Genomic DNA, 13136 nt, shown 5'->3' with positions numbered 1-13136 from the left:
TCTAAGGACCATTACATCATTATCACTGTGAGAATTACTTATGACACAACAGACATGTAGAATCTCACATTAGGTTTGTCAAGCACCATGTACATATATATCTGCCTATGTTTTTTTACTTTAGTATCACTATACCTATGATCAATGAGATGTGATCATCAGTCAACAAACACACCAGTCTTAATGCATTATTATTGTCCATTAATAATAATACTCGAGTAGGGACCTTTAAGAATATTGATATTATTCTCATAATCTCATTTTTAAGTCAAGTACTTAGAGATATAGAATTGCATATCATATTCCAAGGACATTTATTAATCTAACATTTATATCGCAGTAAATTAAGAATTAATAAATTATAAAGAGAATAATCGATAGAACATAAACATTAATAATCCTAATGTCTTAAACTAAAACATCATAGTGTTGTCTCTAGGGCATAAACACTAACAGATTTAATAAAATAATTCAGTCCCGATATGTTAGAAAATATCTGAATATTATTATTATTTAAATAATATTCCCATAAAGGATAATCTTTATAAAAATAATTGAAGTAGAAGTTTTAAAACTCATACTTGAAACGAATAATAAATAACAAAAGATATACTTATACGAAAGTACGATCTTTATTTGAATAATCGAAAATAAGTTTGATAATTATTCAAAACTATCGAATATACCTTATTCGATTAATAGTTATAGAAAACTATATAATATATACTCGGGAACCTCGCCTCCCGGTTTTAGGAAAATGTTCAACTCTAGGTCCCCTAAACTAAGGGTATACGCAGATAATGCATAACAAGATATCAAGATTACAAAACAGGCATGCATATATATATATATCAATATGCTCCAATATATCGCAAGACTTTGCTAATAATAATCATGCACTTATCTCAAGATAATGCATCAATATATTACATCACAACAACAGTATAACGGGTAGAAAACTTGCCTGAGCGACTGGGGGTGGTAAAAGGCCCGGGGCGAGTCTCGTAACCTATAAACAAGATATAAGTTGGAATTAAACCACGTTCGCTTAAGAAACTAGACTTTAACCAATTAGGCCCTAACATTCATTTTTGCGCTTAACGATTCACATAAGTCGCTCGAGTACCCTCGGCTCCACCATTTTTATAAAATTAACCGTTTAACTTTTTAAGGTGACTCTTTTGCGAATACTCTACCAACTGACCAATTAGTCTTACATAATTGTTTTGTACTCCAATTAGTCATTTAAGGGCTTTAATCAAGGTTTCAAAGTAAAGCGAGGGTTAATGGTTCGTTCGCGAAACGCCGTTACTTAAAACGGTCATTTCTCCTAAACCGTACATCGCATCTAAGCGAACCACATACCAAAATGAAGCTTACGACATGATCTAGCTAAAAATGGGAAAGTTACAGATTGGTCAGTGAGCTTCTGTCCCGAACACTAAGTACAACAGTTAAATGAAAATGGACATTACGACGGCTATGTTTACGAGTTTTCCAAAATTTTATATTACTCCAATCAATCACCAAACAACCCACAATCGCCAATACATCAAGCCTCAACTTAATAATGCTATAACAACCAATATTCTCCAAAATTTTCAATTCACCCAACAAGACCCATTAACCAATATTAAAGATTCATTAACTATAAACAAGATTCAATCACCAAATCCCTCCAAACTCAAATCAAGCTACTAATACTCATAAGTCATGCTTCTCATCCATAAAAACAACCATTAAACTTAGTAATAATCAAAGTAAAGTCTAGGGTTTGAATTTTATACCTTCTTGAAGCTTCCTAACACAACACAAGAGCTTTGAATGCCTAAAAGAACCTTGATCCTTACTTGTATAACCTTAAACTTTCATAAAAATCAAGAAAACTAAAGTTATTTATTGAAAGTTAATATTCATCATCATCTTTGATGAATTATTGAAGTTATCTGGGAAAGGATTTTGGAGATTAAACTCCTAGGATCACTATATCCAATTACCAAGAAGCTAAGGAAATTACCTTGTGAATTCTAATGGAGTGGAACTTGGACCTTGCTTTTTCTTTCTTCCTTTTTTCTTACATGGTCGAGAGTTTGATGAAGAAGAAATGGGGAGAACTGTTTTTCTTGGTTGTTTGATAAATAATTATGTTTACTTGCTAAATATCTAGCTTCCTATATGCTAAACATGTGGTGTTTAGTTGGCCACAAAGGCAACTACAAGCTACAATTGTATGTATCTTATAATAGTTGATCCCACTCACATTTACTAATTACAATTTCATGCCTCTAGTCCTCTTGATTTTCATTTTTGACCTTTCACAAAAGATGCACTCAAAACTTACACCCTAATTCCTTATTTGGTTTCCCTTTGTTTCATTATTCATTCGTCGTTCAATCTTATTGATCATTTGAGGGATCATATCCGGGATCTTATTACTTGGGCTTCACTAACCCTTTCTTAATATTTTATATTCCTTTAATGATCCTCTCTTATAATCCTTGAATTGAAATCATTTTAATAACGTTACCTAATACTTAATTCTCTCGATATCCAGTGGATTTTCGGGAAAAATCAAAGTGTTCGAAATTGAATTCTGACGATATTTACATACACTCGGATACTCTATGGATTACTAATAAGATCTCTGAATATCAATAAAAGAACTCCGACATAGTGTGGCATGAAAATTTCCTTAATCGGCATAATCAGCAAAATCACTATTCATAAGGATTACAAAAGGTTCAACAAAAATTTGGGGTTATTACATATCATAAACCCACTCATTAAAGCAATATGACTGATCTTAGCACAAACAGAGCAAAACTTTTACCAGCATTCTCCACGGCAAGTTTATTTACAGGGTTAGTGAATTGATCTAATTTTGCGAGAAGGTTCCATAAATTCCGTAGAAAAGATAAATGATTTAATTAATAAGACCAACCAACCAACATTATTACAATAGGTTGTAAACAAGCGGGTTCAATTTAAACATTAGGCACATTTCGTTTTGGCTTTTTCAAAAGACTTCAACAATCAATTTACAAAGTTACAAAGATGGCCATCAGGATAAGCTGCCAACAGTTGCAAAAAATCATAAGAAATCGCAGATTATTTCATACCTACTGTTACACCTCCAAATCCGGGGTCGGGGATCCGGGTTGTCACGAGTTCTATTTCCCTTAATAACACCCAATCTTAATAAACAATCAACTACTATGTACTGTGACCCCACAATAAACACACACACCACAAGTTATAGTCTCAGAGATGAATATCCAAAAATAATACGAGTCATTTTATTCCAAAATTATATGCCATTACACCTTAAAAGGGTTTCTGAATAAATTTACATTTCTTTGCCATTATTACAATTGATAAAGATACATAAGTCTGGTACATCAAAAGTTGAAAGCCTAGCCTATTGGTAGTTCCTACCTCAGCTACAGTGACATCAACACCTATAGGAAACTGCGGAACGTTTCCTATCCGCTCGCGAATTGGGAGCTTGGTCCTGTTCATCTTGTCTATCTGATGTTGTGTGATGAAAGAAGAAAGCAAGGGTGAGCAACAAGCCCACCGAAATAATATGTATAATAATTAACAATATATGAGCATTCTCATAGTACTCATGAAAGTCTTGGTCAAGAAGAAATGAACCAAGCTGATATCTTAATGCGATGAAGTCGTAAAATATTCAGTATATATACATATATACTTTTCAAAATCTTGGAAGTCCTCTTCCATGCATAATACACACAGAGTTCTAGTGTATAACTGTATAAAAATATCGTTGCAAGGTGATCTCATATATCTAACCTTGTCTCAACGTTTTTCTAAAACCTTTTTCATTCATAAGACAATCATTAACTAGATATAAGTTTAAAAGATGAAGTTACAAGATACTCCAATATACTTATATCTTTTCCGAATACTACTTGAACTACCACCGTTCAATGTATAAATAGTTCATCCCATAGGTTAAGCCACAAGATAAAACTTGTATAGAATCAATCTTTAAAATATCATCAAAATAAAATGAAGTTATGAGATACTTCATTTGATGCAAACATCATTTTGAAAACTTGACCCTGCCAACACTTAACAATCGTCCAACCGTAGCCTTTCTATCGAAGTGCTCTGGGTAGTGTTACAGAAATATCCAATTGGATGATGAACTCATTACGGGAGTTTGCCGCGCCAGGAAGACCACTTATGATGATCAGTCGTAGTAGTGCAACCCAACCATTTTCTACATGTAGAGGAGAACCTGTCGGATTTACTTGTCAACCGAACACTGGACTCCTAAGGAATGGACCGTCTTAGCGGAACTTCCGGGCCATTTGGGCCAATATAATAAGGCTGGGCCGGCGCTAATCGACCACTTACGCCACTCCTAGTTCAGATGAAATCCATGACTCTGAAACGTAAAGCTCGTCCCCCCTTTCCTCAAGTAGAAACTTGTTGATACGGCTCCACCAAGAAGTCGTATCTAGTTGGAAAGGAAAACTCACCAATATTTCCCAGGCGATGCTTGTTAATGTATTAACTTGTTCCAAGAATTTTACTTCCCGAGTGTTGGGTAAGTAATCAAAAACTCTTTAATCGAAATAGCAACCTTGTTGCGAATATAAAATACACCACAGAGCCGGATACCTCAGGTTTTGAGCGAATATTTAAATCCCCTTTGAAAGGAAGATCTTAAATATTATAAAAATGAGTTTTGGGATCCGCTCTAACTTTTAAAATTATTTTGAAGACTCGCAAACATTTTTAAGAATGTTTGGAGTAATGTTGATTTAATAAAATAAATCAGTCCCAGTATATTAGAAAATATCTGAATATTATTATTTAAATAATATTCCCATAAAGAATAATCTTTATAAAAATAATTGAAGTAGAAGTTTTAAAACTTATACTTGCAATGATTATTAAATAACCAAAGATATACTTATACGAAAGTACTATCTTTATTTGAATAATCAAAAGTGAGTTTGATCATCGACACATTATTCCTTAATAAAGTAAAGAATAATAATTAGCAATTAATCGGAGTCATAAGTCATCGAATGAATATTCAAAATAATATTCATTAATAAAATAAACGGAGTCATAAGCCCTCGAATCAATATTCAAAATAATATTCAATAATAAAATAAACGGGGTCATAAGCCCTCGAATGAATATTCAAAATAATATTCATTAATAAAATAAACGGGGTCATAAGCCCTCGAATTAATATTCAAAATAATATTCATTAATAAAATCAACGGAGTCATAAGCCCTCGAATGAATATTCAAAATAATATTCAATAATAAAATAAACGGGGTCATAAGCCCTCGAATGAATATTCAAAATAATATTCATTAATAAAATAAACGGGGTCATAAGCCCTCGAATGAATATTCAAAATAATATTCATTATTAAAATAAAGTTATCGAATAAACCTTATTTGATTCATAGTTTTAAAAACTATTCATATATATATATATAAATATATATATTATACTCGGGAGCATCGACTCCCGGTTTTAGAAAAATGTTCTCCTTTGGGTCGCCTATACTAAGGGTATATGCAAATTACCGCTTATCTCTAGCATAGGTATTATCAACTGAATCAACAGATATATGTATCAAGGATACGAAACAGGCATGCATATATACCATATCACATGCTACAATATATCGCAAGAATTTTCTAATTAACCAATCATGCACTTATCACAAGATAATGCATATACATATATTTACATCACAACAACAGTATAACGGGTAGAAAATTTGCCTGAGTGCTCCCGGATAGACTTAAGCTTAGAGTGGGTCCGATAATCTATGAACAACAACATAAGTCGGAATTAAACCCCGGTCGCTTAAGAAACTAGACTTTAACCATTTAGAGTCCTAACGTTCACTTTCGCGCTTAACGATTCACTTAAGTCGCTCGAGTATCCTCAGCTCCACCATTTTTAATAAATTAACCATTAAGAGTTTTAAGGAGATTCTTTCGCGAGTGCCTTACCAACTGCCTAACACTCTTTACATAAATGTTTCATACCCCAATTAGTCATTTAAGGTCCTTAACCAAGGTTTTAAAGTAAGGCGAGGGGTAATGGTTCGGTCGCGAAATGCCGTTACTTAAAACGGTCGTTTCTCCTAAACGTACATCGGATTCAAGCGTACCACATATCAAAACGAAGCTCGTAACATGAACTATCTAAAAATGGCAAGGGTGAAAACCTAACAGTGAGTTCAAGGGTTCTGATGTTAAGAACAAAAACAGTCTACGATAAATCGGGCATTACGACGGCTATGTTTACGCGATTACCCAAATTCATACCACTCCAAATCAACCCACAATCAACATCACAACCAAACTCCATCCATACTTCACCATAACAGCCCCAACAACTCAAAATTATCAATTTATACTATTCTCAAACATGAGTTTAAACTATACTTAAGTTCATTAATCAATACTCCAAGAATTTCAACTCCAAAACATCACAACACCAACTATCCTCTACATTCACAACAAACAAGCCTCTCATGAACTATAACAACAAAACTAAACCTAATACTCAAGTAAATTTAGGGTTTGGAGGGGTTATACCTTCCTTGGAGAGTGGAGAATCAAGTAATTAGCTTGGAATCACCCTTAAAAGTCCTTATCCAAGCTTAATCTAAAGAAAAACTCAAGAACAAAAATTTTAGTTCTTGAAAAACACTATTCACCATCTTCTTCCATGATTTTTAGGAAGAGATTGGGAAGGAATTTGGAGATTAGATTCATAGGATAACTATATCTAAGTACAAGGAACCTTGGATAATTACCTCACGATTTAACAATGCTTGGAGCTTGAATTTGGATTTTCTTATCCTTGAAAATGAAGGTAAGCCGAGAGCTTGATGAAGAAAATGGAGTGTTTTGTGTTTTTTGATTTGTTTGCTTGGTTGCTAGCTTTTGTTTTTGATTAATTACCTTTTTACCCATGAAAAATTGTGTGGTTATTAATCAACCACACCTCCTTCCCTTATGTCATGCTTATGTCACCTTTCCTATGTCATCTTGTTACACTTGTCTTCCTCTTGTTGATGTGATGACATCATCATCCACTAACCCCTTGATTAACTCCTAATTACTTGGCTAATGACCGCTGATCTGTTATGCGGTTCGCTTAACTTTCGTTTTCGTTTATCGTTTGAGGGATCATACCCGGGATCTTATTACTTGGGTTTCCTTAACCTTTCTCAATACATTATATTCCTTTTATGATCCTCTCTTATAATCCTTGAATTTAAATCCTTTTTTATCCTGTTACCTTATACTCAATTCTTTCGGTATCTGGTGGATTTTCGGGAAAAAATCAAAGTGTTCAGATTTGAATTATTACGATCTTTACATATACTTATATACCACACAGAGTACTAATAATATCCCAGAAGATCAATAAAAGAACCCCTACATAATGTGGCATGAAAAGTTTTCTTATTCAGCATAATCAGCAAAACACTATTCATAAGGGTTTCAAAAATTCCAAAAATTGGGGTTATTACAGTCTCCCCTCCTTAAAAGGATTCCATCCCGGAATCAGATAGAAAATGAGTAGGGATACTTTCTTAACATTGCACTTTCTAACTCTTACATAATTTTCCCACATTGTGGTTCTACCATCAAACTCTGACTAGTTTGATAACTCTTCCCCTAAGTATTTGTCCATTTTTGATCTATAACCCTTCCTGGTTGCTCCATGTAGGTTACGTCTGGTTGCATGTCTATGCGCTCATATGCCCCTATTTTTATGGCATCCGAATTACACTTCCTTAACATTGATACGCGGAACACGTTATGAACTTGCTACATGTTCGGGGGTAGGACTAGCTCATATGCTAACTTCCCAATACGTCTTAATATATCCAAGGGTCCAACAATTTGTGGACTTAGCTTTCCTTTCTTTCCGAACCTCATCAATCCTTTCCAAGGGATACCTATAATATTACTAGGTCCCCTATTTCATACTCTTTGTCCTTTCGAGTCAAATCAGCATACCTCTTATGTCCATCTTGGGCTACTCCCAGCCATCCTCTGATTAGATCTATTATATTCTTGGTCCTTTGGACCACTGCTGGTCCGAGCATCTTGCGCTTTACAACTTCATCCTAACATAAGGGAGATCGACATTGTCTTCCCTTAAAGATGTCATAAGACGACATCTCGATACCTGACCTAAGATCTATTATCGTGAGAAAACTCATCCGCGTTAAGTGATCATTCCAAATTCTTCCAAGTCTATTGCACAGACTCTTATTATAGCTTTTAGCATTAGAGCTTTTGCTTCTCAATACCCATTCATTTCCAGTTCGTAATCGCTACTACCTTCCGTTCCTAATATGATACTGGTTATACTTTTGCTCGTTAGCGTTCTATAACCTTTTAATAACCACGTCAACCTTAGTATCACGAACGTGTTTCCATTCCGAATACCACCATAACTTTACTACTCCTTTTTCAGCTGTTTCTATTTTCCCAAAGTTTGATCAATCATATAGAAGTAAAGGAATTTGTTGAGAGATCACTATGATCATGAACACTTGTTCTATTGCATAGTTAGTACAGAAGGTGGCCAGCCTTTAGTACTTGACAAGCAATTAAACAATAGATGGTATCCTACTCGGCTTCTATCACACAGATAGACAGTCATTCGGCAATACCTCCCCTTCTGGAAGGGTTATTCTTCTCTGCTTATATGAAATGAAAAGAAGAGAAAAGAACGAATTGAAGAGAATTGTATTTATGAAAAAAAAAATATACTGCCACAAAATATCTGGCTTGGAACCTACCTCTGAACTATAGAGGTTTGTCATTGGAGAACAAAATATATGTGTATATATATCAGTCATCAAGTATTATCGCATCGCATTTTGCATGCTTAAATATTTTTTCTATTCTGTCCATCATTCTATGGACCCATGCTCTTCCTCAAGCTTATACTCAATCACCTTTGAAACTCCCTCGACATCGAAAATCGAATCTGGAATCTCATTTTATACATCGTCGTTACTTAGAATTCTATGCTTGCACCGCAACCTTTCTCGCATAGTAATACGACTCTCTATTGATAAGAAGGAATAAGTATTCAATAGGTAGATAATCGACCTAGTTTTTTTTTCTATCAAAGATAACTTATACGTCAGCACGACCCGATTAGTGGTACTCAATCTCAACATCCATTCCAATACAACTCTCACGGTTGTAATCAGCTCATTACTCGCAGAATCATTGCTGCACTACTAGGGTCCACCGTTGACCTACTGTCGTCATTCACTTTCCATGAAATCTTAATATCTAACCATACGGAGTCCATACATGTCGTATAGAATTCTTCTAAGGAGTTAACATAATCACCATTCATAATTCATGAAGAACACTCCTGAACTTGACGTACATACGACATGAAGCAGATAAAATTGCAGAAGAGTTTTGATCAAAACAACAATAGCAGGTTAATACCATTCTTAATCAAATGCCTTCAACAGAAGACTTAACTCAAAGGTTTGTTTAGTCCTTTTTGAAAAATGGTCCTGGCTTTTTCTCAAGATAGGACCTTCTAAGATAGGTAGCCTGCTCATGGCGATTATACGAATTAAACCTTTACCAAACTACTATTACGGTTGGGTATTGCACAGTCATCAGAAGGAATGTCAATCTTCCAAACCATAATACAACCTTTACGGCTTCAACCATTATCACTGTATTCCTCTGGCACGAGCGCCTGTAATTGCTCTCTTACACTTAAAGTGTCGGCCACCTCTTTGGCCTTTCCTGATAGTAAAATTTCCTTACAATCAATGTTGTTTGAACGATCTCCAACTAAATTTTCTACCTCATTTCCAATCACTGCTTGTGTGAAGATGTTTTCCTTAAGTCCTTGTGATAAAAAAATCACCATTTTTCCATAAGTCACTACCTTAGTCTTTAAATGTAAACATTATCATGACTGACTCTCGATCGTACTTAGGACGTCTTTTATCTTGGGCCTTTCTCGATTTAACAATTCTGACCTTCATTGGTTCAATCTATACTTCTTATGGTTTAACACGTGCCCCCCTGGCATTATTATAATTACGCCATTTTTCCTTCATCAAAATTTCTATTCTTGAGAACTTTGAATATTACCTTTCTCCTTGTAAAACCTCTAAGGTTATCCTTAAATCCTTCATCAGGTACACTCTAGGCACAGGGCATATCAAGATACCATTTACTAATACCAGAATCATTGTCTATATACTTCTGAAAAATTTCTCCACTGATCCTTAAAGGTTGTTGTTACCTTAATCCTTTCCAATTCATACTGTCAAAACTCATGCTTTCCCTATTAAGGGTGAAATTCCAACCTTTATGCATTCCCCTAGGATTCATTTCAAGTTATCGGGGTTTTATCTTTAATTCCACCTTTACAAGATACTTACACTCTTCCATGGATAAATCAAGTCATTTATACTTGATAGATTACCTTATTCAATCATTCTCACTTCGATAGTCTATACTTAATTTCACAATAGCATCCTTATTCAAATTGAGGTCAACACATATGGCCTTCAAAAGATAACAAGGGTTGCCCGCTTTTCTTTCCTAATTTGGTAATGATAAAATGGATATTCTGGAAGATATTGGTCGTGTTCAACGTGAAATGAATCTATCTATAATCTGAAAAGCTGCAAACAACTCAACTATAGTATATAAAGAGTTAGCAAATTCCAAAGTTCAGTAGTCAACTAACCACATGTAACATGCCATGGGTCCTACATTTATGCACTAGTAGATTATTTCAGTAAAGCAAATGGTCAAGTGGTTAAGAGCTTAATTGGATAAGATACGTTAGAAAAACAAAATTAAAATGTCGACTCCGATAATCCTTGGAGGCAACTTTGTTGTGAACAGTTTAGTGTTGTATATACATCAGGTAATTATAGCTATAATAGACAAACCAAGCTTCGAGAATTAAAAAAGAAGTAGTATCATAGACAAACCAAACCTGGTAAACCATACAAATGCTCTGCTGCAGCTGGCAACATGTCTTGCAGAGACTTCATTTTTTTCTTTCTTTAAATCTCCACCACATTCGAATATAGTGAAGGATTTGATTCCTGAAACTTCTCCAATCTCTGGAAATGAAATAGAACAACATTACAATTTACAAGTAAATGATGAGAAAAACAAAAGGAAAAAACGATGCATTACTAGGAACTGGAACGATAATCACAAGTTACATAGCTTAACAAACCATTGGTTGATAATCATGCCGATACATAGAGAAGCACTATATGCTGCTCCTTTTATTTAAACACATATCATAACCTTCTGTTTGATTCATTTCATGCGTGGCTAACAGTGTTAGCTGCAGTAGTCTTCTTAGAGGCACATACAGGTCAGGGACCGCAAGGACGGGACTCCCCGGTGCCACAAACAAGGGAGATGCACAGATGCTCCCATGGCAACCCCATAAGGGTTTTTTCCATGTGACCGCAGCTCTCGCACACCTTCTTCACACCACTGCCCTCCCCAGTCTCAGTCTGCACTTTCTTCCCTTTAGTTTCACCATCATCTTAAAATTGCATTCGTGTTGCATGCTGCAACCGCAAAGTGCAAACTTAGAAAAATCTTAGTACGAATAAGTCAAATCTTTATAACAAACCTAAAAACGATTAGCATGATAAGTATGCAGAGTGAGATTATTCAAAGATCAATTCATCATTTTGTTGAAATTTCAAACTACATATACAGTCCACCACTAATAATCAACTTGACTAAGGATAATAGTCGTTGGCTCCAAAGTTTATTTATTACATGTTTAGCCTTTTAAATCATACCTGAAAGCCATATAAAAAGCCTAAAAGAATGATAACTCAACCATTAAAATATCACAAGATAACAGTTTTCCAAAATACTTAACCTAAGATAAGACGTTACTCATTTAGTAAAATGTATAAAAGAAAACACAGCAACTATTTGCTTCACTCCGAGAACCAATGGAACCAGACACTCTGGCTCAGTTGATTGAGTTGATACATCAATGAGGACCTGCAAAAGGTACATCAAAAATTCAGCTACAATAACTAAAAAATTAATATATGAATATTACACATAAATACAAGCACGTCTGCTACCTGCCGGAATCGAAAATTTGCCAATCTAGGATCTCCAGTACCAACACAAGTACAACATATTACATCAGCACTTTGAGAAATTTCTCTCTCCGTTGCTCGCTTCAGAGCCTTATATTTTTTTCTCATCACTGTTGGACAGCTCTCCTGTAAAAAAGAAAAAGTATTTGGGTTCGCAATTGGAGCATATATATTCAAAATAAAGTCACAACAGTTGATACAGATATATAATAATAAAATCATTAAAAAAAGTCACAATAGCGCCACCTGGTTACGACGGCATCGAGTAATCATTTCGACGTTGTTTTTCATCGTGTTGTTTGCCTCTGAACCATAAATCATTTTAATAAAGAGAGAGGGGGGGAGAGAGAGAGAGAGAGAGAGAGAGAGAGAGAGAGAGAGAGAGAGCAAACCTGTTGAGCCGAAGAAAATTTGATGGTATTGAACTTCAACAGCCATATGGGTGTGTGTTTGTATGCAGTTGAGTGATTGAAATTGAGTATAAATAGATTTGTGCCCCCAAATCTATTGCCGCTAATTGAACCCTAATTCTTTTCTCAATGTTAAATCAGAGCCGAAGAGTGAGGGAGAGCAAATAGTAAATGAAGTTTTTAGTTTCCCCCAGTTGATTCCCCCCTCTCTCCTAGTCCCAAAATTTCACTTCCCGCTCAACAAATCATTTATATTTTTCCATTTCTAAAAATATTATCAAATATTTTAAATTACAAAAACATAGTTATAAAAAATTAATTTATTACTTTAATTAATTTTTAAAAATTAAAATTATTATAGGCTGTAAATTTTTAAAAATTAATTTTGTACTGATTTAATTTGAAAAATTATTAATATTGATATTTATTACAAATTTCATTTAAAATTCAAATAAAACATTTCAGTGTTTATAAGATATGAATATTTTATTCATTTGCGTGCTTTCACTTTCTCCAAAACCCAATAAATTATTTCTTTCAAATC

At 34.4% G+C, this 13136-nt stretch overlaps 1 protein-coding gene across 8 annotated transcripts; it reads right to left on the bottom strand.

Annotated features, from left to right (window-relative positions):
- Positions 1-3321: 3321 nt before the first annotated feature.
- Positions 3322-12796, bottom strand: LOC141724307 (regulator of nonsense transcripts 1 homolog). Of its 8 annotated transcripts, none has more exons than XR_012576582.1 (5): positions 12575-12796; positions 12429-12487; positions 12165-12308; positions 11033-12078; positions 3322-3528 (listed from the first exon to the last, which is right to left on the bottom strand). XR_012576582.1 is itself a non-coding variant. In XM_074526390.1 (5 exons), exons 1-4 carry the CDS (start codon positions 12618-12620, stop codon positions 11968-11970), a joined length of 360 nt encoding a protein of 119 aa, XP_074382491.1. In that variant the 5' UTR covers positions 12621-12796; the 3' UTR covers positions 10672-11627; positions 11951-11967. The 8 variants fall into 8 exon arrangements, 3 of the variants coding, with proteins under 3 accessions (XP_074382491.1, XP_074382492.1, XP_074382490.1); XR_012576583.1 differs by lacking the exon at positions 3322-3528 and having other exon boundaries at positions 10672-11162; positions 11261-12078; XR_012576584.1 differs by lacking the exon at positions 3322-3528 and having other exon boundaries at positions 10672-11162; positions 11282-12078.
- Positions 12797-13136: the final 340 nt, after the last annotated feature.

Source organism: Apium graveolens, chromosome 5 (assembly GCF_009905375.1).
Source record: "Apium graveolens cultivar Ventura chromosome 5, ASM990537v1, whole genome shotgun sequence".
NCBI lineage: Eukaryota > Viridiplantae > Streptophyta > Magnoliopsida > Apiales > Apiaceae > Apium > Apium graveolens.
Note: the sequence above shows the minus strand (reverse complement) of the source record. Positions and strands in the feature narration are given on the sequence as shown.